This window comes from Morchella sextelata (assembly GCF_020137385.1).
Source record: "Morchella sextelata strain SCLS chromosome Unknown scls_7, whole genome shotgun sequence".
NCBI lineage: Eukaryota > Fungi > Ascomycota > Pezizomycetes > Pezizales > Morchellaceae > Morchella > Morchella sextelata.
Window position 1 is genome coordinate 1,024,238 of NW_025408622.1, and position 25,808 is coordinate 1,050,045.

The 25,808-nt window shown below is 45.6% G+C and overlaps 8 protein-coding genes across 8 annotated transcripts; 3 read left to right on the forward strand and 5 right to left on the reverse strand.

Moving 5' to 3' along the window:
* Window positions 1-346: 346 nt before the first annotated feature.
* On the reverse strand, window positions 347-3,325 carry H6S33_011952 (uncharacterized protein; the record flags this gene model as incomplete). Its single annotated transcript, XM_044843310.1, has 9 exons — window positions 347-852; window positions 914-1,650; window positions 1,732-2,161; window positions 2,249-2,497; window positions 2,598-2,720; window positions 2,781-2,833; window positions 2,891-2,963; window positions 3,036-3,097; window positions 3,177-3,325. 9 exons carry the CDS (start codon window positions 3,323-3,325, stop codon window positions 347-349), a joined length of 2,382 nt encoding a protein of 793 aa, XP_044695620.1.
* Window positions 3,326-4,950: 1,625 nt separating this feature from the next.
* Window positions 4,951-5,608, reverse strand: H6S33_011953 (uncharacterized protein; the record flags this gene model as incomplete). Its single annotated transcript, XM_044843311.1, has 3 exons — window positions 4,951-5,034; window positions 5,089-5,406; window positions 5,474-5,608. The coding sequence occupies 3 exons, from the start codon at window positions 5,606-5,608 to the stop codon at window positions 4,951-4,953; spliced, it is 537 nt and encodes a 178-aa protein (XP_044695621.1).
* Window positions 5,609-6,404: 796 nt separating this feature from the next.
* Window positions 6,405-7,108, forward strand: H6S33_011954 (uncharacterized protein; the record flags this gene model as incomplete). Its single annotated transcript, XM_044843312.1, has 2 exons — window positions 6,405-6,872; window positions 6,923-7,108. 2 exons carry the CDS (start codon window positions 6,405-6,407, stop codon window positions 7,106-7,108), a joined length of 654 nt encoding a protein of 217 aa, XP_044695622.1.
* Window positions 7,109-11,488: 4,380 nt separating this feature from the next.
* Window positions 11,489-12,500, forward strand: H6S33_011955 (uncharacterized protein; the record flags this gene model as incomplete). The annotated part of the gene is made up of 2 exons (XM_044843313.1): window positions 11,489-12,276; window positions 12,353-12,500. The coding sequence occupies 2 exons, from the start codon at window positions 11,489-11,491 to the stop codon at window positions 12,498-12,500; spliced, it is 936 nt and encodes a 311-aa protein (XP_044695623.1).
* A 2,301-nt stretch (window positions 12,501-14,801) lies between these two features.
* H6S33_011956 (uncharacterized protein) lies at window positions 14,802-15,434 on the reverse strand (the record flags this gene model as incomplete). The annotated part of the gene is made up of 7 exons (XM_044843314.1): window positions 14,802-14,820; window positions 14,914-14,928; window positions 14,986-15,007; window positions 15,059-15,104; window positions 15,161-15,180; window positions 15,267-15,279; window positions 15,351-15,434. The coding sequence occupies 7 exons, from the start codon at window positions 15,432-15,434 to the stop codon at window positions 14,802-14,804; spliced, it is 219 nt and encodes a 72-aa protein (XP_044695624.1).
* Window positions 15,435-16,034: 600 nt separating this feature from the next.
* Window positions 16,035-18,889, reverse strand: H6S33_011957 (uncharacterized protein; the record flags this gene model as incomplete). Its single annotated transcript, XM_044843315.1, has 3 exons — window positions 16,035-16,248; window positions 16,310-16,667; window positions 16,720-18,889. 3 exons carry the CDS (start codon window positions 18,887-18,889, stop codon window positions 16,035-16,037), a joined length of 2,742 nt encoding a protein of 913 aa, XP_044695625.1.
* Window positions 18,890-22,273: 3,384 nt separating this feature from the next.
* Window positions 22,274-22,965, forward strand: H6S33_011958 (uncharacterized protein; the record flags this gene model as incomplete). The annotated part of the gene is made up of 5 exons (XM_044843316.1): window positions 22,274-22,316; window positions 22,375-22,503; window positions 22,567-22,614; window positions 22,697-22,822; window positions 22,889-22,965. 5 exons carry the CDS (start codon window positions 22,274-22,276, stop codon window positions 22,963-22,965), a joined length of 423 nt encoding a protein of 140 aa, XP_044695626.1.
* A 1,780-nt stretch (window positions 22,966-24,745) lies between these two features.
* H6S33_011959 (uncharacterized protein) lies at window positions 24,746-25,213 on the reverse strand (the record flags this gene model as incomplete). The annotated part of the gene is made up of 1 exon (XM_044843317.1): window positions 24,746-25,213. One exon carries the CDS (start codon window positions 25,211-25,213, stop codon window positions 24,746-24,748), a length of 468 nt encoding a protein of 155 aa, XP_044695627.1.
* Between the last annotated feature and the right edge of the window lie 595 nt (window positions 25,214-25,808).

Consider the following 25,808-nt stretch of genomic DNA (forward strand, 5'->3'; position numbering starts at 1 on the left):
AAAAGAAAAATATACAAGCCTAAACCATCGTAAATACCCTAGTTTTAATACCCGCTTTCAAAATTCCAGCCCTCTATGTATATACAACTCAAGCTATAATATTTTTAACAAAAATCAAGACTGCCGTTTGCACGAAAAGTACAGTTACGGGAGAAAAGAAAGGCGTTGAGTACAACATAAAAGGAGGAGGATGAAATAAAAATAATAGTTAAGTTAAAGTTAAGGAAGAATGAAGAGATACATGTAGTAATGGGGTAATAATGAGAGTCTGTATGCATATATACAGAACAGAAAAAATAAAGGGGGCTTTGAAAGAAAGGGGGCTAATGCTTATGCATACATGTAGTTATTCCATAGGAACTAACGAATCATTTAGCATATATGACAGCCAGTCAGTATATTGTGACTCAGATGTCGGTTCAGCAGGAAGACCAAATACATGAACTTGATGGGGACGTTGATTATAAGATCCAGAAACTTCATTCTGTGAGATCATTGATGAGCTCGAGGCCAAGGAGGCGCCCGAATTGTTGATGTTGATATAATTCTCCTCTTCCATCACGAGCATGCCATGCTCTTCAGCAATAGCAGTTGGATTTTCAACATGATTTCCGGTGAATTCTCGCACTTTAGCGCTTTGAATTGAGACGGGAAGGTTGGTTTCCCCTCGGGAGATTTGCTGGGGGCAATCAGGGCGCCAGGTATCGGTATCAACCACATTCTCCGTTGCCCAATTATTCCAAAGAGCAGGGTTCGTTACAGCACTAGCTGGGGTATCAGAACTTTGAATCTGGTGGCCCCCGGCGTTATGATTGAACGACGCTCCATCATCAGGCCAGCAAAAACAGTATCCTAATACCTGTTAGTCAATTCTTCATAAACAAGAGATCCATCGTCTAAGGCAGGAACTCACCAAACGATGACGCAGAGCCCGCTGCCGCACTCTCTGGGACCTTAGACTTTAAGGCCACATTTTGACCAACTACCTCCTTACCTAAGCCCAGGAACCCTGGCACATCTTCCTTTTTCGTAGCTTCTCCAAGACCAACAACCCCTGTTGTCTCGAAAAGTATATCGCTAGCATGGAAATATTTTGATCTCTTCGCAGATATTTTCTCTTCGTCTGAATCTGCCTCTCGTTTAAGTTTGGACACCTTGGCTCTCGTTTTTCCTTTCCCTGGCGCAGCAGTGGAGGTCCGTTGCCTTTTGCGCAATGGTACCACGACCTCAGTGGACCCGTTGGTAGATGGGAAGGGCGAGGATGATGAATCAAGGAAGGAAGAGAAGCTACCAGAGGAGTTGAAGCTGGAGTAATAATGGCCAGATAAGGATAGGCTGGGCTGGGGAGAGATTGTTTCTTCCTCTTTTACTTTTCCAAGCTCGCATTCTTCCTTGCTTGGGCCATTCTGAAGTTTGGCCTTCTTCAACTTCTGAGATTGGTCCTTACAGGCTTTTGTACGTTTCCGTTTTTGAGTTATAGAGTCCCCAATGAGTATGCCGTTCTCATCTCGTCCTTCAAAACCTTTACCAGCAGGCTCAGTTGTTTTATCCCAAATTACTCCCTTTCCGTTCCCACGCCGCAAGATTCTCATGACTTCAAGAACCCTGGGATCGTTTTTTTCAATGACTGGATGCATACGTTTGAGATGCCTGAAAGAAAATCATAAATATCAACATCAAAGCACTTGAAAATTTAAGTATCGGCTCTGCAATGACTGGATATGAACTTACTTTTGCAGTGCATCGGCTCTGGTGAATAAATGAACCTTCTTCGAGTTATCTTCATCCTTTCGATCGGATCTCTCAAGCATACAAAAGGGACATTCCGCTTCTTTCCCACTGTGGACCGAATCACAATGACGTCTGAATGTATTTATCGACTTGAACGGTGTTAATTTACAACCAGCATATGGGCATCGAAAAACCTTATCCTCCATCTTGACCGGCGGGGGTATAACGTAGGGCAATGGTACGCCCGGATTAGCTAAGTCGATATCAGATACTTGCGAAGGATAGGCAGGTGGGCCTTTGGTAGAACACTCTTGATGCTTCCTCATATGGATTATATAGGTTTGCATGTTCTTAAATCCTTTTTTTTTATTGCAGTCTGGGAATTGGCACTCAATTCTCCTACGGTCATTGATACTAGGAGCTTCGGTCTCTAGTGAAACTGAATCGATAAAATTTAACCAGAAAGATCGTTAGCTGACTTATTAAATTTTACGGAATAGGGAAAGATAGAACAAACCTCTCTGAGTGCCTCCAGAAGACGTTGGAAGCTCTTCTTTGCAAGAAATGCTGTTCTTTAGTTCGAGAACGTGCGGGAACTGATAAGGGACTACGAGCATGGTAGATAATCCTTCCACTGGCACCCGCTTACTTCTTTCTATATTATTGGATGTGATGTATCCCTTATGTTCGGATAAGAGAGGAAATTTGGAGTTTTTCTGAAGAACATCATAACTCCCGATCGCACCACGGGCAGTATCCTTAATACCTGAAACAAGAAAACCGTCAATCCGAGAATGAAATAAAATTATGGCGGACGAGGCAGAGGGAAACTCTGGGTGGAGAGAATATTAGAATATCAAACTCACCAGTATCAGATTCTCCAGCATCGAATTCTCCAGCGAACACTGGGGACGATGACGGGTCTGATAAGAGCGAAGGATCAATGAATCCTAAGTAATAGTCGGATTTTTCTTTCGAGTCACCGAATTCTAGAAGATTTTATCAGCAGAGTTAAACGGGTACCACACAAGAGGGGAAATGTTCCTTACCGCTTGACGTTGGAAGGCTATCGAAGTAATACTGCTGACCGCTACTATATGCACTTCATCTCCTGTTAGCATAATAATCAGGAAATGTATGTATACATGTTTAAGCTAACCTCTGATTCAGGGGGGCTTCAGCGGTCTGAGCGTTATGACCCCAAGCATCCGAGCCATACTTCCAGACTGCATCTGCCTTGACGTTAGCTTTCTCCCCTTTGAATCATTGACAATATTCGGGGATAGGAAGATCTCGATACATACCATACAAAACTTTAAGTTTTGATTCCTCAGACAACAGCATAGAGCTTTCTTTTGCAATAGTTCTGTTAAGGATGAATGGATGATGGTTAGTTTTATTTTACTTCCTAAATGAGATGAAGAAATCATTTGGCTCATTCTCACGTTAAATAATTGTCTCCAATCATTGACTGATCTAGGTTCGAGTTCTGTGGAGCAGCTCCAATGCAGATACCCTCCTGATGATTACTTGAGGCGAGGTAGTCCCCAAACAAATGGTCATTGGTTGATGATAGCGGTGCGTGAGAGCGCATGTTCAAGGAAGCCATCCTCTCAGACAAAGCTTTGTCAAATATGGTGAGATAGTGGTGTTAGAGAGAATTGACCAAGTCTCTGGAATATTCAACGAGAAGGCACTTGTTCGAGGGGGAAGACGGTGGGAAGAGAAATCAATGAGCTAAGGAAATAGAGGCTGTGAAAATCAAGATGAGAAGGATGGAGATGATGATGAGAGAGTGGGTTGATGGGGAACGTGGAGGGAGATGGAATTGATGATGGATAGAAGAAGAAGGGTGTGAGGTCAAAGCTGGTTGATGAAAGACGAGGTTGTTTTGGTGCGTTACTGAAAAGCAGACCTACTACATTGGTATTTACCATCCATTTACGGGCCTGGGGTCAATTGGGGGGGTTGAACTACCACAGGTCACATTTCCTCGCCCTCTCGGCATAATAAACCCATCAGAAGTATCAAAAAGAGATAATCCGTCTATTCTTATCGTCTTACAGAACCGTGAGAGTGCTCAGCTATTATCTATTGGCCATCAACATGTGAAGTCAATAAAAATGTTTCACGCACATCATTAGGGGTGTACAGTGGAGGGAAAATGCTAAGAATCGGCCTGAAAAGCCCCGCTCAAACACACACACGCGGGAGAAAAATAGCTTGAACGGGTATCTGGACATCAAAAATTACAGCTCCATCTAAGAGGTAGTGCTTACTCCAAAGTCTAAAGACTTAAGGTCAATTCTCTATAAACAAGAATTCTCCACCAGCCTCATCCAACGTTGATTACATTCATTATGGAATGCTTCTGCTTAGTTCCTTGTTTATTTGAGGCGTGTAAACACGTACAAAACTAACCCAGGAAATTAATCTTAACCATGAGACTTTTTTCTCCCTTCCACTCATTATAATGTACAATAATACCCTCGCTCGCCAAATGCCACACGCAGCACATTGGGGTTCTCGCACTCAATGAGTTTCATTCATTCCAAAGGTTCTCTTCTACTAGAGACCTGACTATGCTTCTTAGTTTCGAAGGTTTTTTTTTTTTTTTTTTTTTTTTGATGTTCAAACTTTACATTCCTAATAATTTCTTTGTCATTAGAGGACGCTAAACCAAGAATGGAACATATTCAACTCCATTACTACCGTGTTGCACCAAGTTGCATGATCGATGGTTCGCATAGCAACCAACGAGGTTCGAAATTCACGTGATTCAAGAGACACACGTGAATGAAGCGAAATACACGTGCACGTGATTGAAGATACTTACAGCCGAGTGTTTCTTTTTGCTATTTGTCTTTTTCTCTGGCTTGCGCCGCTACATCCGCCTACTCACCTACCCCCAACCCCATGTACACACAGTCCTGCCACATACTTACATGAACACATCTCCGGGCACATTGCGAGAGCCCTTGGTTGAATTTTTCGAGATGATAATATTGCATGAAATACTAGGTATACCTGTGTAATGCATAAATGCACATTTTTACAGGAAGAAAAAACCCAATAGAGGTGGATAAAAACACATAAACTTTATATACTACGTGATGTTACCCCAGAGCCGTCAATTACCATCACTCTGTTAAATACATGTAATCACATGTAACAATTGTAGCAAATATCTAACTACGTCATATTTTAGCAAATTCAGAACTACAAGTCGTTATCCTCGTCCAGGTCGGTCAAGTCCCCGTCCGTGGACTCCCCATCGCTGTCGATAGTATCATCGCTATCAACCTACAGTATAATCAGTCTCGGTTAATAGGAATACAAACACATAGTCACACTTACAGTACTATTCACACCAATAGCCCAATCTTCGGTGTGCTTCCAATTTACCACATCATCGGGTTGGAGATTTTTCATCCGGCCCGCCAGTTGGTTGAGTGCCACCGGTCCTAGATTATGGCCAAAATATTCGTTAAAGAACTTGTGGCAATCCACGGGCTTCATGTCAAGAATATATCTATAGAAATAGATGAATCGTTGTTCCTCCTTGGTATACATATGACGGCTCTTAATGCGTCTGTCAAAAATTTCTTTTTTCGTTTCTCTTTTGGGGCCTTCCTTCTTTGTGTACTTTCTGGTTCCTTCTTTTGGTATTTTCTTCTGCCACAAGTTAGCAAATATCTTCAAATCCTAGGATCCTAGGATCACGATACTTTGATGAGGGTACCTTTTGGGTGGACTTTTTCTTGATGGAAGTAGTGGTCTTCATAGTGCCGGGTTTCTTTGCACGAAGGATTTCCGGCATCCCTGTGTTAGGATCCCTCATGCACAATGCGCCCTTCTGTTGATCGTGTTCTGTCATCTTATTGCTCGTTTCTCTCTTGCTTTGGTGGTGAAGGCGAGAATTTTGTGAGATGGAGGAGGGTGCGCGGGTACCGTGAATTGCTTAGGAAAGCAGGATAAATCCATTGAATGATGGGGAGCGGGCCCGGTTCGTCTACTTTTTAATGTTGAAAGCTACATGCATTTAAAATTGCGCAAATTGAACACTTGAATGACACGTATTCTCAATTGGGCGATTACATGTATGTTAGCAACCTGGCTAGGACTAACTAGCTTAAAATACAACATTATCTAGATCTTCCAAACGAACATTTTGTGGGAGATCTAGGGGGAAAATAGATGTTGTGGTTATTGTGTTGCTGGTTATTTTGGCTTATGATGTCATATCAGTCTTCGCGCATAGCCAGTTAGTTTTATTGTGCGTTGACATATATTCTCTAGCGCGGTGCTCGTTGAGTCATGTGTCTTTGCAGTGTTCCATTATTATTTTCTTCGACCCGCGATACTCTCATTACCAGAGAGCGGGTGTACGATATTAAGGACAGAAAAGATCGAGATCCGCACTATCAGGCTCATCCAAAGATTATATGCAAATTTAGTTCTGTGCTATAATCACTTGGCCCTTCAGGAAATTTCAAGGGTCATTAAGCTAGACGTTTCATTGTCATGTTATCCTTCTATGTGTTGAAAAAACTCCATCAGCTCTATATCCTCCAGGCCGTTCTTCTTTTTTAATCCCGCACCCACCAAAACCACTTATCCACAACACCCCAAAACCACAAAAACCACACTTGTTCATCCTCCTACCAAACATCATGGCTCCCTCTGTAGCCAGCCTTATCCAATCCTTCTCACCAAAATCACCCGTGGCCGAACAATTGCCCGTCGATCACTCCGCTGTTCCTGAAATCGACGAAATCGACAAAGCCCACGAAGTTGAAAAGGATGAGACAGAGACCCCTCCTGGTGAGGTGTCTAACGTCGATACCAGTGCTAGCGATGTTTCCATTCCTTCCACTGACGCGGATACCGTTGTTACATCTGCCGAAGTTCGCAGGAAAGAATTCCTTGCAAGGTTTCACGCCTACGTCGAAGGAATGACCTTTCCTGACGATCCCGCTGGTCCCGGTGGCATCAATCACCCATCTCAATTACCATATTCCTGGGATGATGAGGTGGAGTTTATTCGGGAGCTCCAGGACGGACAAGAAATTCCTGATGGTCTTACTGGAAATGCGGCTAAGAGAGAATGGCTCTCGATGTTGTGGAGACATCATAAGGATGTGAGTTAATTCCTGAAGCACATTAGGTATTTAGCTAATATCTTCTTTAGCAACCCTACTTGGGATCACGCTGGTCGGATACCACCGAGGAAACATCCGAGGAGGAGGATAGTGATGGGAGTGGTGGGGGTGACGGAGGTGATGATGATGATGAGGGGGTAAAGGAACATGGTGAAGAGAATGAAGTTGAGGGGGAAGCTGTTTTCTCGGAACTCAACGTCACCGGAAAGCAGTGATAAAACCACAGGCGCTGGAATCAATCTTCATCTTCTCGCCGCGAGGATGCTAATTTGAATCTTAAGATTGTTCAGTTTGATAGGTCATAACTAAGGCCAATAATAATAATAATATTTTTAACAGCAAACATTGTTCTCTTTTGGTGATATTGAATGATACACCAGCCTTCTTTAGCCTCTTATCACAACCTAATACGGCTTGAGCCATATTCTAGATTTACAAATATCACTAAGTAAAAAAACAAACCGAACATTGTCTCTTTGGACTTAACCTTGCGTCCTGAATTGCAGTTCAATATCTTATCTCCTAACAGCTGCTGTTTCCAGAACTCCAAGATGGTAACCAGCTCCTGAAGAAAAGAAGTCGGAAAACACACATATGTATGTGGGTGAAAGACCAGCAATAATACTGCAGAGTCCTGATGTAAGGATCAGAATTAGAGGGAAAACATTCGTCTATGAATATACCTAGCGGGGAAATATCTTCGCCACTCTACCTGAAAATTATATATCATCGTCCAATACACTCAAAAGCCCACATCATAAGGGAAAGAAAGTCACACGGACTCTGGATTGACATGGAGACGATTGTGGAATGCTGTTTTTTACGGTGGGAAAGCGTTGTACCCTGCGCTACATGAAAAGCGATTTTAAGTCCTTCGTTAAGTGAGGGTTGTTTCTACTCCTACGGTCCTGCACCCATAAAACTTATCCTTCTTTTTCACGGAAAAACGTATTTATACTAGTTTCTAATACAAGCAGGATATCATCGCAGTAGATCTTGATTGATATTCGAAGGTGCCAATGCCTACTATTTTCTGTATGAGACTACTATCGGTGCTGGTGCTTTCAACTAGGGTCTTCTTGTCGCAAGAAAGCAGGTGTGCTAATGAGGGCTTGAAGCGTTGCTGTGGAGGTCCGAATGTTGCGAGTGGTGAAACTAGCTTCCGCGAAAGATGGCATGAATTTATGTACATTTACCGACGTTCGAGGTCAAGATAATAATAGATATTTCCTCTCCGAGTCTCGTCGAACCGGCGGAAGAGAGAGGATCTGTCTAGTTTCTCTGAGCTAGCAGCTACGCTGCTTTCCCTACTAGTCGTCATTTCCAAGACATGCACTGGGCTGACCTGGTGTTTTATACATACATGTAGTTTCCTATGTACGTGAATCAAGTTACACGGGAGCTAGCCGGTTGGCCGGTTGATCGCTTAAGGTTTTGCTTCTTCTTCTTCTAGTGATCAGGACCACACCAACAGAGTACCGACTAGGGGGCCAGGTTTTTAATGTAGCATGAGACACGTATACCTATTCTCTGTTCCAGTTTTCTCTATTTTTTCCCCCTCTTAGAGGCGTAGATACTCGCGCTACCAGATTGAAGCGGCTCATATATATAAAAAAGGTAATTGATCTAAAGACTATAAAAAGGCGAGCTCTTATTGGCTGCCAGATCACTTGCCACAGTTCTTTGGGCGGCTTCAAACCGGCGGCGCGAGTAGGTTCGCAAGCCCTGGAGGGTTACAGACCTAATATCCACACGATATCCTCTCATAGTTTCGTCTGGGGACACTCATGCGTCGACCTGCGATACTCGCTTACTCATCATAATGGTTCGATAGGTGAATTTTGCCCAGCCCGTACAAATTCGAGGTCTGACAGTCCCGCTGACTAATACATGTATTCAAGATTCCATCTGCCAAGAAAATTAGGCTTCTTGACTGAGACGACTTGTCTTCTCTCTTGACTGACCAACCATATCAACACCGAAAGAATCGATGTTCAGCTACAACCTTCTGTTATCAGACGATGACAAGGGTCCAAATCACTGATACAAGTATTTCTAGGGCTTAATCAGAATCGCTAGAGCTCCAAACCATGGCACCCTCACGAATTATCACTCGTTTACGGACCTCTTGTTGGATGGGGGCGCGAATGTACATGTATGTATAGAACAAGTGAAGTGCAAGAGACTTGATGCTTCATATTGCATATAGTACGACATGTACTCTTCAGAGTAGATAGCACTCTAGTAACTACATGTACATACATATATCCTCTGATGCTCGAAAGCCACATCTCAAACCTTAAGATTACTCAAATTAATATATGTATGTACTTGGACAAATATTCAGCTGAATGGGGCACTCTCAAGACATAAAACTTGGTACCTCCGGTTCTTGGTCGTTGTCACGCTTGTTGTCACGCTCGATAAAAATAGTATCTGACTATGCCACAATATGTGGCGCGCTCATCTTTCAGCCTTGCAGCCACATAAAAGTACCTTATCACATAACCCATGTAACCTTATAACAGTTCGAAGTTTCCGGCGGTTAATGATCTGTCGACCAATAGCAGCCCAGGATCATATTACAACCGCAAATTATTGTTCTTAACCTCAATTGTTCACCGATTTCAGTCTATCGTGCTTCCATCTGAAACGATTATAGTGAGTCATAAGACAGGATTCAAGCCCTAACCCACAAGCATACCTAACCTATATCAACCCTAACCTTTGGCTTACTACTGTTGAGGCTCACTTCGCATCATCGCCCACTAGGGTGGACGAATAACCCACTTACATATAAGGGAGCAATCCCGCCCTCACCCCGTTAGGATCAACATTTTTTTTTTTTTTTTCACGATCAGGAGTTTATCTCTCCCCCTACTAAAGTTCATCGAGCCTGGCTAGAACCCCGAGCCTAGCTAGCTGCACACATCTCACAGTCCAAACGAGGCCGCTAGCTCGCTAATACGAAGGAACGCTCTCGGACAGCATTGAGGCTCGAGGTTTTCTCGAAATCGCTGTTGTCCTTGTCACCTCAAGAGCGGATGATCGTCCCCAGTTGCACTCGAGGTCGGTTTTGTGGGGAGAGCCCAGTACCGGAAGTTGCCAAGGACTTTCAGCAGGCAGACAACCGCAAGTCTTGGCAAAACACCTAGTGCAACAGCCTGGAGAGAAGAAAGATAACGGAAGAATCGTTGACCGATGCCATCCGAGAAAGGTAAATCAAACAGACTTATAAGGTAAACATGACTCGCTGTTTTGATGAATACTGCAGCAATTGTCCTACAGAGTCCCAACGATTCCCAGGGAAAGACCCTATGAAGATCCAAGTAAAAATCCTAACCGGAGGGAGGTTCTAGTCTTCCTGCGTATATATAATGAGAGTGACCCACACAGAAAGAAAAAAAGAAAACATTCTCCTGACGGGGGTAGGACCCACCAGCTTCCGTATTCCCAAACGTATACCTCTTGGTGCAATCATCTATTCTCATTTCATATAATAGAACAAACATTGCCAGCAATACATGCTTAACTATATCACATCTACCGGTATACGGTATACGTGTTGAAGTGCGAGCAAACCAAGACAAGAGGATTTGAAAACATGTGAGTTTACAACCCTAAGCGGCTCAATAAGTAATCAAGCACCCAATAGTTATCGACCTCTGTTGACGGCTAGGACACTATAATGTTCCTTCTTACTAGCCATTTCATAGATAGCTCTACTTTATTCCTCTCATATTCGATTTTCCGAGATGATCTCCTTTAAAAGACTAGAATCATGAAATATCATTCGGTCACACTATTGTATTGTTCGAGAGTATAAATGACTGTTAGAAGTGTTTTGAAGAGCGCTCCAGATTGTTTTTTGACCGTATCTATGGTCAATCGTAGCTGGAAGTTGTGTCGTCACCCCTGTAGTCACGAGTGGAGTGGGAGGGGGAGGTGTGGTGTGGGTTGGGTTGGCCTCTCCAGCGCCAAGAATCATACGTATATAAGGGATGCCCACCACCCTCTTGCTACCACCCACCTCCTACTACTCCCCACCACACTTCCCCCACAGAATAAATACTCCTTAATTATTCTCAAACCACGCAACTAAATCAATTATTTGAATTGTGCTGGAATCAAGAGCAATGGACCACTCCCTCTTTCTTTGGGAATATTCGCGGGCAAAAATTACAACCCTCCCTGAGTCTGCACTTTCTTGTCAGTCTCAAATTGGCTGTTGGGAAAATATCAAGAACGAATACTATAATCTTGGGGCCATGATTGATCGGAAGCTGCTGGGTCCCAGCTACGGATCCGAGAATACCTCTCAATTGAGGCTTGGACAAGAGGCTGCAAAGAGGTTACTTATTTCTGTGCAGTATATTATTGACTGTCTTTGTCAAGTCACAAGGTATGAAATTAAATCGACTATCTTCATTACTGTGACTCTTCAAAGTACCTTGCGATCATGATTTTATCTTTATGTTGCTGCCTTTCCTGTTTGAAGTTCTTTTTGTTGCGACCGCTCTCTCTGTATCATTGGAGTTTTGCTGAGGCAACGCTTCAGCTTCCCACCCATGGGCCAACAACTAGAGAATTTGAAAATGGCCTATGGAGCCTGGGAGCTTGCAGATCGAATAGCCGTCGAGATTCTTGTTGGATCGTATACGATATCGATACATTCGCCACCCGCACTAGCGCCCGGTATTGATGATAATTACCACTTATTATCATTACCGTCAATGTCTCCTTTTCAAGAGATCGAGTTCAAATCAGACGTCTCGGTTCCAGCTCCTGAGACCTGTAATCCTAGAGATCTGTTACTTGGTCCAGATCCAGACCTTGATATACCCACAATATCGTGGACAGTTGATTCGCCAGATTTCTCGCCAGATTGCGACACTCAAATGCAAATTCCTGGTTTTGATTTTATGGACGATACAATGGAAATGGAGTTTCGGTCAGTGCAGTCACTAATGACGACATCGGCCCCGTCGGATATCCTCACCCCGGAACAAACGCCAGACCGTGAAATGGAGTGTCCCGCTTCCGGCGTTGAGGGGGTTGTCGGAGTGATATTTGCGATCCCCGAAAGCCTAGCAACCGAGAAAAACACCTCCAAAATCCCGCTATCTGTTCCGTCAGAAGTGCCCACCCCTGAACAAACACCCGATCCTGAGATAGAGTCGCCTACCGCTTCTGTGGAGGGTATGATTGGCACGGACTTATCATGTCCGCACGAAGGTTGTAGGAAAGTCTTTCCACGAGAGAATGCGCTTCTAAGGCATATCTCGTCGATACACGATGAGAAAGCCAGTGTATCATGCCCGTACTGCTTGGAAGCTGGTAACTGGAATGGGAAAAGATTTAACCGAAGCGATAATTTCCAGAGGTAGGCATTCGTCTCTTTCTTCAATCTAGTGAAAATTATCGGGGAGTTGCGCATGGAAGCTGACGGAATACTGCAGACACGTGAAGGGTCGGCACAGTGACATTAGCGCAGATGACCCTTTAATAAAGCAAGCCCTCCAGAAGCTGTGGAAAGCTAAAGGTGTGCGAACATCTTGGGGGAAGAAACCAGGTGCGAAGAAGATTGTTTCAAAACGGAAATATTGAACCCGTCTCGGGGTATGTTGTGCTGGGTCACGTGAAAATTTTGGAGTTTATTTTTGGGTATTATTTCTCATAATCTTTATTTTTTTGAACTGTCTTTTAGTTTTAATCTTCTTTTGTTCGGGTAACGTCATCTCAAGCGAGTTCTAGATAGGTATGGATTCGATTACTGCAGGTGCTAACAGCAATGACTTGTTATACGCACCATATGAATATATGAGCATGAAGCAACACAATTTATTTCATTCATAAGCATGGTTAATACTGATGGCAGCAGGAACATATTATGTTAACGAGTTTGAACTCAAATACAATACCTAGTTTAACATGCCAACACAACCCTAACAGATTATTGAATGAGTTTATACCTGTGCCACGTCTGTGCATGTAATGGGATGATCGAGCAAGGCCCATCTTCTGATTGGCTCCAGCTTGTTTCAAATGCAGAATTTTCACCTTGCCCTTTCTATAGAATAGACCGCAGGTTTCTTTAGGGTTTTGCTGTGGGACCGTCGGTTGTCTACCCGAGTTAAATTTTGAGGATCCCGGTGCACTGTCTCCCGAATTCTTCGGTGATAACATGTCCCCTAAAACGCGGATGACTTTCGGCTGTGTACACTTGCAGTGGGCTATTGAGGTGCTAGTACGAGTGATATCCCATGATCTCACCAACGAATTTACATCTACTAACTTTTGGAATGAAAAGAGTAAACGATTAGAGCGAAAATACAGTGGCATTCAATATGAATCTCGCCCCGTCCGTACGCTTCACGCGCAATACTGTGGTAACAAGGGGCTGAAAGAACGTATGCATGGGGCTGGCCCACGAAACCGGAACTATCCGGGAAGGATATGCTGAAATTAAAGAATAGAGTGCCGTAGATAGTCGATCCCTGCCATTCATAATTCGAAAAATAAAAATATCAGGCACTTATGGCGGGAAAATAAGAATTTGCATTAGATCATCGCCTATTTCCTGTGCCGGACATGAGGTGGTTCTGCGCTGAGTCATCTATTCTCAATCCATGCTAGCGTAATATAATGACTAATATTCTTCGAGTGATAATTTATGATAAGGATTATCTCATCACTGAGTCATCAATCCGTGTAGCCGATTCTTGGCCCCCTCCGGTGAAGGATAAATCCTGCAATGGACTGAGACAGAAAATCTGCCGCTCTCCTCCACCCCCTGACCCCATAAACTAGGCAGAAGCAAGTTTTCCTCACTCCACATCTCCAGAACAAGAATATGACTCCGTAGAGTAAAAAGAAAAAATAGGTGTGCTAATTATGCTTGAGAATCATGCAATTAATGAATTAAACAAAAAAAAAGAAAATGCTTGAGAATCATAAGTAATCACTCGTTCTCAGATCTGTACTCGACGCCAAGTTGTGGACGGCTGGTGTCTGTTTTTATGCAGCCTCCACGACAGACATCCAAAAACTGACACCGTGGTATTCAATTGTGAAATCAGATACTACCTCAGAGGGAAGTTTTATTAGAGATAGGCGGGTGCAAGATCTCTGGCCGCCGCATAAGTGAAACTAAGGTTAAATCCGTTTGGGTTAGTAAGAGAGGCTTTTCCAACTACATGTATTTGTTTCACCCATTGTCATCTTCGATAGATAGAGCTAGCTGTTCACAAGACGAATAAGACAGAAGTTCTCAACAAGCAGGATCGCTGGTCGAAGCTATCAAGCTGCCTTTTCCCACTGATTCCTATTTGTCCAATATAACCCTCTGGCACTCTTAATCTTAGTATTTAAAGGGAATAAGTAGCATAGTTAAAACTATACAGCTGAACATGAAACTGATCTCACTCATGCTGGATAACGGGCCGGGATCTACACAAAGCTGTTGCTGCTGGTGCCTACTAGACGACGACCAAGTACGCTCTATAACACCGTTTTTCAACTCTTTCCTTCCTCCCATACACTATGATCAATAAGCAGGTAGAAGGAGGGGTGATATGACCCATGGGGCGTATCATTCTGGTAATATGCCTATGGCTCCTCCAGACAACTAACCGGAAAGAAATAGGTTAGGCACGAGTAGTAGGAAGGGGCATGGGACTTTTATCAACTGCCACTAGCTATAACGCTGCACGCTCATACAACCTGTGATGGCGGGGATGTTGCTTTCGGTCCGCTTGCTTCCACAGTTCATTTCGTACGTAGGGAGGCCCTTGATATTTTAACCTCCCATTTTTCTTTTGCACCCTCCATCTGGAGAGGGGCTTTTCTTAATATTTAGGCTTGGCCGAAGTATTAAGAGGAGATTTTTACCCCTCCCATCCTTCCCTCTTATTTTCCTACAAGACAGCTTTAACACCAACAAACAGTGTACCCCAGTCATCCTGATTAGCCGCTGTAATCTATCCTCCAACCCACGAGGTGTTGGTAGCCGGGTTCTGACCTTATGCAGATGCCACTATGAAACTGCTAGCTAACAGTAAGGAACAGGGACAAATCCTAAACCTATGCTTACACCTGGAGGGGCGGTTGTTTTCCTTCAAAAGCCATCGCAATGAGCTCACCAGCTAGCTACTCGGTGGGTAGACTTCCGTCCCAGATGTGAAAGCAGAGTCGTTGCGGTGGGTTCAACACCTTGGCTGGTCTGTTAGCACCATAATTAACATCCGTTGGAGAAACAGTTGGCGTACACTACCGTCTATTTTGACTCCTGGTCATTTCCCCAATGTTCTCTATGATCTCTATTGGGTATCTAGTTGAAGGGCGTCTCTTTCGAAAGTCTTGGCTGGGACGCACTGTGCTGAAGTATCTAAATTATTGATACTATCAGAGGTCTGGACGGAGCAAGAGGAACAAGAACGAGTGCGTTCAATTGTGCACTTTGAAATCAGCACTGATCTGCGGCCTCCAGGAAGGCGTTGGACACAAATGCACACGTGTTGTCAATTCTTCGTCACGGGACATAGAACGTGAGCTAAGCCAATTGTGTTTCCCATTACTCCTCCCAAATTTGTTTCATTTCTCTCACAACAACCAGCAGAAAAAGAAAGGAAATCAATGCCGACCCGAATATACAACCAAAATTTGCCACCTCTTTCCACTGCAAAGTGCGATTTTTCTGGCAAATAACTATAAATACAATAAAGATAAAAATGAAGGAGTGAATGAAAGAAGAGCCTAGTGGTGAGCATGGCCCCGTATGCTCTTTACACGGTCTATCCTTTACGGCTGACCCCACAGGGAAGAAGAAAAAGAACTCTTGAGCGCGGAATATATAATAAAAATAGAAGTGCGCATATATCCTCGAAAGGAAATGAATTGGAATGAAAAACAGGGTGAAGGTATAAAACAAAGCAGATGTTCTCACCAAGAAAATAAGCCCATCCTTCTGGTGAAGAAGGGAAGAATATATATATATAAAGCTTTGGATCCAAGGGGGAAGATGCATAAAGGAGAATGAAACATAATGCTCATGAAACGTGATAAATCCCTCTCGGATCATACCATAAAAGTGCGGAGTCGTGACCACACTACATAAATTCAGATTTCATAGAATCCAAGCTCTCATCTCCCATTTCTCATCAGCGAGGAGATGATGCTATTTTCGTCATCTGATCCCGCCCCAATCGCACGTCTCGACCTAGTCCTCCCTCTGTATTTCGGTATGTTTTCTTGCTCAACTACCTCCTTTTTACAGAAGTTGCATTCGAAAAAATCGGGTAGAGATTTGCGGTTGTATCCAACGCACTTCATGTGCAACGAATGATGACATGTATCACTATTCGCAAACAGTAAGCCATTTATCCGCTTCTATCAAAAGACTGTATTGATAAACATACCACTGGACCAAGGTCTTTCCTCCAGAATCGCCGGCATCCCCGCAGATACATCTCGTCGCACCTTTTAGATTTTCCTGCATTTCCTTTCTTTCCATTGCTCTAGTCCGACGTTTGCTCGGGGTAGTTGGAGTGTCATCTGTCATTTGACGCTCATATCCATTGCGTTGCCGATCAACACTCCGAAGAATTTGTTCTTCAAAAAGCTTTTTTTTAACCGGTGAAGCTCTTAGAAGTTGTGGATGCATTTGGTTGTGGCGACCGCTCGAACAAGTGCCGACGCTGCTACCGGTTGAGAATGCCTGTGGTTTGACGGCACTAGCAGGATGCGTCTTGGTGGGTGTGCATTGCAGGGATGCGACTGTACCACTGTTAGTTTACGCTGGTCGGTTAATGTATTCGAAAGATTTTACCTCTGCTAGCTTCGCCATTTCGCCGTGCAATCATGACCTTCCTCAAAGCATGCATCGCATCTCCATTCTCCTCTTCATCAAGAATGCAGATATCAGTCCCATCAACCACAGTTTCAGCCTCTGATTCGTCGCTAACCTCCTGCATGCTCCCCAATCTTGGAGTCCCGATGGCCGATATTGACAGTGAAGGGGTCAAACTGGAATGGCTTGCTCTTCTAACCCTTTCCCTCACACGGCGATCAACAGTCGGAGGGGGGCTGGACCTTAACGGAGTTGGCAATCTCGGCGAAGAATCTAGTCTTCCGCTTAAAGAATTGGTGCCGGCAGTGGTACCAGAAGAAAAGCCATTCATTTTTCTATGGCTTCCAGACAGCGGCATCTTGAGTGGAGATCTTCGAGTGGGTGTCCTTGGCGGTTGTGGTCGTGGTGGTTGGTTTTGATTGTCATATGAAGGAACAATCAATGTATGTAAAGGTCCTTGCCTTGCCCCTTGAAATGGGTCTGCAGCCTTACGCTGCCGAAATAATGCGTAATCTATACCATCCGGCCCAAGCCCTCGAGGCACATCATCATCAAAAGAGGAATCACTCTCTTGTGGCGAATCCCACATTATAGGCTCTTCGATATCAATATCGACATCCGAGTTATCATATACAATTTTTGTCTCCGTTTTGGCTCGACCCCCCGGTGAAATTGCGAGAAAAACTTCAGTCCTAGTTCTGGAAGGCTTTTCTTGAATCTTTAATGTTGATCGCCGTAGCCCCGATGGATGGGTGGGGTTATAAGCTCTTTGTGAAGGATTGGGCGTATAACTACGATCAACTAGTACCGTTTCGCCTCTTCGCCCAACATTGCTGCAGCTTCTTTTGAGAACAGCGGCATTGAAATTAGCAGCTTTGCAGACCTGTCTCTCACCAGAACCAGTGAGAATTCCATCACTCATGCTGTGCTTCAAGATGCCCGAGTGTCTTGAATGACGGCCACCGGATGCAGCAATCGTACGCTCCCGCCTCGATCGCTCTTTTAAAATCCTTTCCTGTAGTTGCTTCTGCTTCTGCATCTCCAACTCTTGCTCTCGTAGTTGTTGCAAATGCTGGTGCTGATATGGCTGATAAGGTTGCTGCTGCTGCACGAACGGAAACGGCTTAAACTCCTCTCTGAATCCACCAATCATGCTGCTTGCTGCACTATTGCTCGTGCTAGAAAACAATAAATTCGGGTCAACGTCAAGTGGCATTTCCAGACCATAAGGATCATCAAATTGAGAGAATGAGAACGTGGGATTATCTGCCGACGACTTGCCCTCATCCGTCAACAGTGAGGACTGACTTGGTTGTCGCCGAAGTTCTGGGGTGGGTGCGAATATATCGGCTGGAAGAGCGTGGTTGAGGTTGTCGAGTGATGCGTTGTTCCGGAGGGAAGACCAATCAAAGCTTGCAGAGTGTTCCAGCCCATTAGAGTTGGCCGTCGTTAACCCCGCGATGAAGTCAAAGTCCCCGCCGTCACCCCAGAGATTATCATTGCATTTTTGGTAGAAATGGGGAGGCAGTTCATCTGACGGCATTAAGATACCAGAGTCAAAATGCTGGAAATTGAATTTACTTTGTGGGTCTAGTTGTAGACCCAAATTATGGCAGCTCTGGCTCCCGTTCAATTTCTGCAATTTTGTAGGGCTTGCTTGTGGGGGTGATTGTTCTAGGGAGTCTCTGGTATTGATATTGTTTGCTGATGGTAATACTGGATACAATTTCTTTGACGGCCTTCCACGTTTTCTTGCGGTTGCAGTGCTACTTGGGGGAGGTGTTTGCATGCCCGAACCTGAGCCAGTCAGGCAGTTTGATGATTTACTCCTAGTGGGAGTTTTGGCAGGTGTATTGCGTTGTAATGCTCTAGACCTTTTGATTGGGGATGGCAGCGGACTGGAGCCTAACCGATGAGTTGGTGGGAGAGGGGAAAGAAGCGTTGGTGAGGTAGCAGTGTGATGAACATGGGATTGGAGGATGGCATCAATGTTCTCAAAATTGCCAGATGGACGCTTTCGAAGATTGTCAGCGTTGGCGGGCGAACGGGTACGGGCCACTGTGGATTTTGGGCCACCGGTAAAGTCTTCTGGAAGGGTGTTGTGCCACTTTAGGTCCGCGGGGGAGAAGGTAGAATTATAGCTAGGCATGGGTGGCAGCGGGTGGCTTGTGTTCGTGCTGACAATTGCAGATGAAGACGAAGCGTTTGATGACCCTTGTGCGGCTGAGGAAGTGGAATAGGTGGTCGAAGATGATATGTTTGTTTCTCTGTTGGATAGGTGTTTGTTAGTGATATATTATAGGATATAACCAAGAAGAACATAGACTGTGAAGGTCTTGTATTGAGTGAACAACGAGGACACTTCTGGAAATGGATACAGGCTGAGGAGGAGAAGAAGAAGGGAAGAGGGGAGGGGGAAGGGAATATGTACTTGAAACCACTCTGTTGAGGATTCATGTTCCAGGTGATGTTCACCCCAGTGCACTCACTCACTCACTTCTGAACGCACGGTTCCCCTCACCGCTTAGACAGCCCACTGCACTGCACCAATAATAAACTCCTCGCTAAATAGCGAGCCTGCCTGGCACTAACCCGAGGCACTCAAGCCGAGAAATCTACAAATCCGCTGTGCAGGTTCTGCTGTTGTTGATGATGGTGCTGTTCCTGACCATATGCTTTTCTCCTATACTTCTTCTTCTTTGTCTCTAGATATGCAATCCAGTCTCAATCCTTGAGAATGACACAAACCGAAGCAAGAAACGAAACCCACCCCGATTAATTCCAAGCTAGTCTGTCCTTTCCTTTCCCTCACACACTTATATCCCACAAAGCAAAAAACGACAATGCAATGCAATGGCGGTGCAATGGGGCGAAAGGGTTGGAATTGTGCGTCGTTTGTAGGATTTTTTTTTGTTTGGCACTCTCTTGCTTCTTTTCTCCTCAACCCGGTTGTCGTGGAGACGAAAAAAGTTGTAGTAGGATGTAGAGGCAGCTAAATTATGTAGGAACAGCAAGCTAACTAGGTAAGCTAGTGGCTTGGTAAACGTTGGTTTTGGGTTGTTGTGTCGGAGGTCCCTCGGAGGCGTAACTGGCTCCTCTAAGGTAGGGCTCGGATTTGTATATCTGTCTGCTTCTGCGCGGTAGAGGCTAGGGTCAATGTTTTCTCTCGTTTCGTTTGTGGCGGTTGTCGTTGGGTGGTTGGCACTGGTGGATCGTAAGACGTATGTAGGTAGATAGGTACGTTGTTGTTGGGGATTCTGTAGACTACTCTGTCTACAGCCGCAGCAATTCCGGCGGTTGAAGGATGCAGGTAGGAAGGGGTGGTTATATGCGCTGTGCTTCTTCCTCTTCTTTTTATTCTACTTCTTTTTTCTTTCTAATTAAAAAAGAGAGAGATTTAAAATGAGGTGAAAGTGGCCATGGCCCTGATCAAGCAAAGAGAAAATGGATTGGGAAAGAAAAATAGGGAAGGGGGAAAAAAAAAGTTCGACCAGGTGTTTAGATTCGAGGTCGGAGGTAAGATGTAGGTTGGTGGTTGTGGTGGCTGTATGTAAGGCAGGTAGGGGGTGTGGTCTTGGTCTTGCCTGGGCTCTTGCTTGGGCTCGGGAATGACAACCCTTCTTTCCTCCCTTCACTCCCTCGTTTCCTCGTGGCCGGAGATCAGTTCAGTCAGATCTGGGAGAAGATAAACAAACAGCAGTGGCAGAATTCACAGCAGGCCGCCCGGGAGGAAGCTGAGAACGGATTGCTGCAATAGCGGTGAAGCCAATCTGCGATAGTGAGAGAGAGCAAGAGCTAGCAACAGGGCGAGAGAACAAGGGAATAATTGTTCCTGCCTGTATCTGTATGGAAACGGCCGTCGTCGGAAGTTGGGATTGCTTTGCTTCGGTAGCTGCTATGTGCTACATACGGACGGACGTTCCCCGGCAGACAACCACCTCACACTCACCTCCTCCACCTACCTATCTCCACAACGACGACCACGAGTGCCCATTGATGCACGATCTGCCACGTAAAATGGCACATCAATGACGCCCGCATTACTCACCCAGGTCCATGTATTTACTTACTCACCCACCGCAAGACTGATCCTCAAGACAGTCAGTCACTCTGGCCCTCGGCACCTCCCCGCAGCATTATGGTCTCGGATTCTGCAGAATCGCTAATCATCCTCGTTCAACAATGGGTATCAAATATGTATATAAGTACTATCGCCGGAGGAAATACATATTATACCTACATCTCTACTCTACTCGCTACCTGATCGATCACAGTACCCGAGAATTCAAGCACACACACACAGATATTGTATCCTTTGTTTCAATGCTTCTCTTCTCAAGATTGAAACAAAGTAAAAAATCATATTGGCTAGAGTAATATCATTCTGTCTACCCGCGCACCAAATGGTGCGCCTCATCTCGGTTTAGAACACCCGTTTACACTATTGCGTTACCTCCTTACTTTGCTTAACACCGCCGATTATATAATTACATGTATTTCGATATCATGGGTGTCCAGGCCAGGACAGGCCAACGAGAGCCCTGAAAGCCCTTGGTGAACCTTACTTCTGAGACGAGGGACTAGGCGAGACGAAACGCAGATCTCCAGCTGGGAGGAAGTTTCTATTTGGTTCGTCTAAAAAGGTTATCTATTTCCGATCGAAATAGGGTGTGAAGAAAGCAGGAATAAACGCGCGGGACGTTGGAAGATAGAGTTTAACTGGTTTTGATGCGTTGTGAGGCCTTCTGCGTCCTATCTATGCGTTGGTTAGTATTGTGAGTGCGTGAGGCTCGGTCGTTTCGATAGGCCAAAATTAGCCACGGGTGTGTGTGAAGGGACAGGGGGAAGAACCTTGCGTCAAAAGAAAGCCACACACACCACCACACCCCACCAACACCACATGTTTGTTCAGCTGTTGCCTGGGCAATCAGTGAAAGAAAGAAAGTGAAAACATAGATATGCGGTTAGAAGTGATCTCCGTCTCTTTGCTTGTGCGGAGGCTGTATCCGTCTACGGAGCTTTAATTGATATGTTCAAGAGGTATTATGCCTTTTCTTGACCGGCCGTTAGATCTCCACGAGGGGGGTTTAGATTTGAAAGCAGGTACTCACTTTAAGTAGAGTAAGTGTATGTAGGAGTCTTGACGACTGCTTTAAGGCTACAGACCCGCCCCTATACATGATCATGCCTTTTTTCCCTTCTGTAAAGAGCGTCGATATTAAATTGGTTTATTTACTGAACCCAAGGGCTCATCTACTCAAAACTCCATTGTCCTAACAACCGTTTTGGGGAAGAACTAGAAGGATGCACGGACCAGTTCTTGGCAAATACTTCATGCAGGTCACATTTGGATAGGCTTGGCGTGGCTTTCCCCGGACCCAAAAAAAATTGAAATCCCCGCGGTTGGGTAACCTGCCCGCTATTTGAGTTTGGGCTTACCTTACCTTATCTCCACGACGTTACAAGTGATCCACGCAAGAACAATCTCCCAAAAACCCCACGGAAATCAGAATAACCAGAAACAGCAAGCAAGATGACGAGCCACGAAGACGCAGCCGCAGCTCTCTATCTCCCCCGTACGCCGCCCGCCTCCCCCACCAGTATTACCTGCAACAGCTAACACATATCTGATAGTCACTGACTCAACCCTGACAATCCGAGTTATCAAAAGCTTCCCTTACCGCACTACCAGGAACCTGGTTCTGCACCACCTCGATCTAACAACACTCACGGTTGGGGATCTGAAAGAGCTGGCTAAGAAAGGTGTGCCCGCATACTTAAGAATAGGGTGGGTAAAAAAGTACAGGCTGATAATTACTGGTGTAGAGGTGTTGACAAGGCCAGGCTGGAAGCCTTACAAAACCGTTGTCCTTGGTAATCTTCTCCTCCGCCTCCTCCGCCTCCTCCGCCTCCTGCCGTCCTATTAGTCATGTTGCTGATGGTGGGATGGCCGTAGATACGCTGAAGCTATACACTAAAGCACAGGGCACCAAGACACAGAATCTAATCATCAACATGGAGGATAAGGACGATGAGAAAATCTTTAGAGATGATTCGAAGACCCTGGCTGAGTGTGGTTGTGGTCAGTTTGCCCCCCCCCCCCCCCCTCTTTTTCCCCATGACGTGCACAGGGGACTGAGGAATGCAGAACACGAGACCGAGATCTCTTTCTTTAACATGGCCGACTATCTCGAGTTTAAGGCAGATCCTACCGAGAAATGGTAGTCATATCTCCCCGGGAGACGGATGCGGGGCCTACATGTATACGAAGCACTATCAATACATCAACTCTGTTTCTTGGCTGCCTCTATGGGTAAACTTTCCCCTAGGGCGAATGTTGAATATCATAGCACTTACCGAGTATAGTGCAATCTACTCCAATAAAGGATGTGCCTGGAATCACATGTCAGGAATCCAGTTACTATGCTGTCATAGAGTTGATCGGATCCAAAAAAGCCTGGGTGATAATGTTTAAAGGCAGGTGGGGACTAAGGTCACTATATAGTTCTAACGAACGAATGTTTCCTCTACTCATCTTGAGGCAGAGGCATGGAAATATTGACTGTGGTATGCAGCGGTGGCTGCAATCCTCAATCACGCATGCATATGGAATGCGAAGTTTACTTTGAGGGACGTCATTTGACTCAGTGGTCCTAGGGATACAGATCACATTATCTTGACCATGCTCCTAGGGAGGAAAATGAGGCTGGCTATCATTGCTGGACTGTAGATGGTTTTGGATTTCGACGAGTGATATTTTGTGATCATGACAACTATAAATCGTTTGGTGATCTGGGAGCTCTCAAGGCTTGCACCAGCAGGAGTCTAGCGAGGGTTTGACCAAACCCCGCCCAATATAAGGAGCCAAATCTCACCCAATCAGGTTCATGGTGACAAACCGCCGCCTTTCTGGTACACACAGATCCGGACTTCCGGAGCCATCTTCTCCAGACCCAAGGTTTTCTCCAGGTTGGCGTGGGAACATCTTGGCCACCCGTTCGTGGAGAAGAGGTGGTTTCATGCACGTATCGTAGCCTTTCTGCCTCCATCCTGACAAGCGTCCTGATCCGGGGTCGAGGTTCTGCGGCCCCTTTGACCTACATATTTAATAAGCAGTGGCCTGATGAGGGCACACAAAGCCACTACCGGCAAAGTGGAGCAAAGTAGGGCGGAGAAGGGAAGGGAAAATACTTTCAAGCCCTGTCTGGGACCCAATGTCCCCATCTCTCCATAAACCCCCTCCACCCCCAATATAAGGGCAGATCACAAGACTGACAGCACGAGTGATACCCTGTGAAACAAATGCGCAGTTCCTTTTGCGGGAGGGTGTTCGGATGACCCACAGGTTGAGTTTGAATCCGGTTAGATGCTGCTGCGGTGTTGCGTGCGCACTGTCAGCCCCAGCCTATATCCGCGACCCATGATTCCTGATGCTGGTTACCCACCCGTAACTGTGGGGGAGGCGTTGTCAGGCCCGTAGAATGTAGGTGCTGTGTATGAGATACCCAATTGAAGAGGTGGTGGCAGTGGCGATGTTGATATATCTTTGCCGCCGGTACGATCGGGAGATGGTGGGGTTAAGGTTCATGCTGTTGCGGCGGTTTTCCGAGGGCATTGTACCGACTGCAATTAGCATGTATGTAGGTACAAACTAACCCGGGGAACTGCACAGGCAGGCAGATATATGAGGATGGGATGCGTCTTTCCTCGATTGATCGTTGGTGCGCGGGTTCAAATGGTTACTTGATCATGACTTTACTGCGGCGTTCCTGCACTATATGTACATAGCTTGGCTTTATTGCAGCCTTGTCGCGCGAGTGATACATCATGATCGGTTCATCGCAATTGACTCATGATTGATAGTTCATTAATTGTGTGTCGCTTCATCGCAACCTCAAACTTAGGAAAATACTTCACCTCACTACATAGAAAAGATGTCTCATAGATTCGTTATACTCTACACCGCTAAATAATCCAGGTACCCCCCCCCCCCCCCCCCATCTTTTCACGGCTCACGCCCAGCTTTATAAACAACGACCCTCATCCCCGGCTTCCCATCAAACACAAACTCCCCCGTGGCCCTCTCCGTCGTGGGGACGACACACCCGGCCGCGATCTCCAGCGCCGCAAACACAACCCACGAGCACAGTATCCAGCCCTTTGGATACCCGCAGATGGCGATGCGCGCCTCGTCCCCGTCGCTTGCGAGAACGGTACATTTGGGCGCGAAGCGCTGGTCCTGCGTGCAGTGCTCGTTGTGCCGGCTTGAGAGCTGGAGGGCGAGCGCGCGGGTGGAGGCGCGGAGGGGCCCGCGGATGGACATCTTCTTGCAGGTGTAGTGGCCGCGCGTGTGGATGTCGCGGGGTAGGGGGTTGGCGATGGCGATGGCGGTGGGGTGTGAGAGGATTGGATGGGAGAGGAGGAAGGTGAGGAGGAGGAGGCAGAGGTAAGTGAGAAGATCTGTAGGCTTCATTTTTGGAAGTTGGAGTTATTGTTAGTGTAGATGGGCTTTTTTTTTTTTTTTTTTTTTGGACAGGGCGTCTACTGCTGGACAGCTGTGAGTTGTTATATGTCTAGAGAATCCCTACTAACGCGTGAATTGAACATAGGAATGGTGAGCGGGTGGGTGGGGATACTGTCGCGCGATTTGCACAGCATTTGAGGGGGACAAAGGTACCATCTAGTAGCAGTGACCACATCGCACGATCATCAAATATCAGAGATGAAGGCCAGGCATAATTTAAAACATTGAGCTCAAGTACCTCACCCAGCTTTCCCATCAAAAGATTGGTTCTGAGGACCATGGGACCGCAAAAAACATCTCTAAAAACGTCTCCCGCGACGATCCTGACAGCGCGGCACGGCTGAGCTGCGTACTGTATCATTCTTTATACGTGGTTAACAATCTGCAGAATCAAACGTAACGTTGCACCCCCCATCACCAAACTCAAAAGTCCATTTGAGCCCATGGCATTGTCAGAACTCACACGTTTCTCATCGGAACCGAGCAAGAGACACTGCAGATCCACGGTACTGAGTCTGTGTTCTTTTTGTTGGCCCTTTTGGGA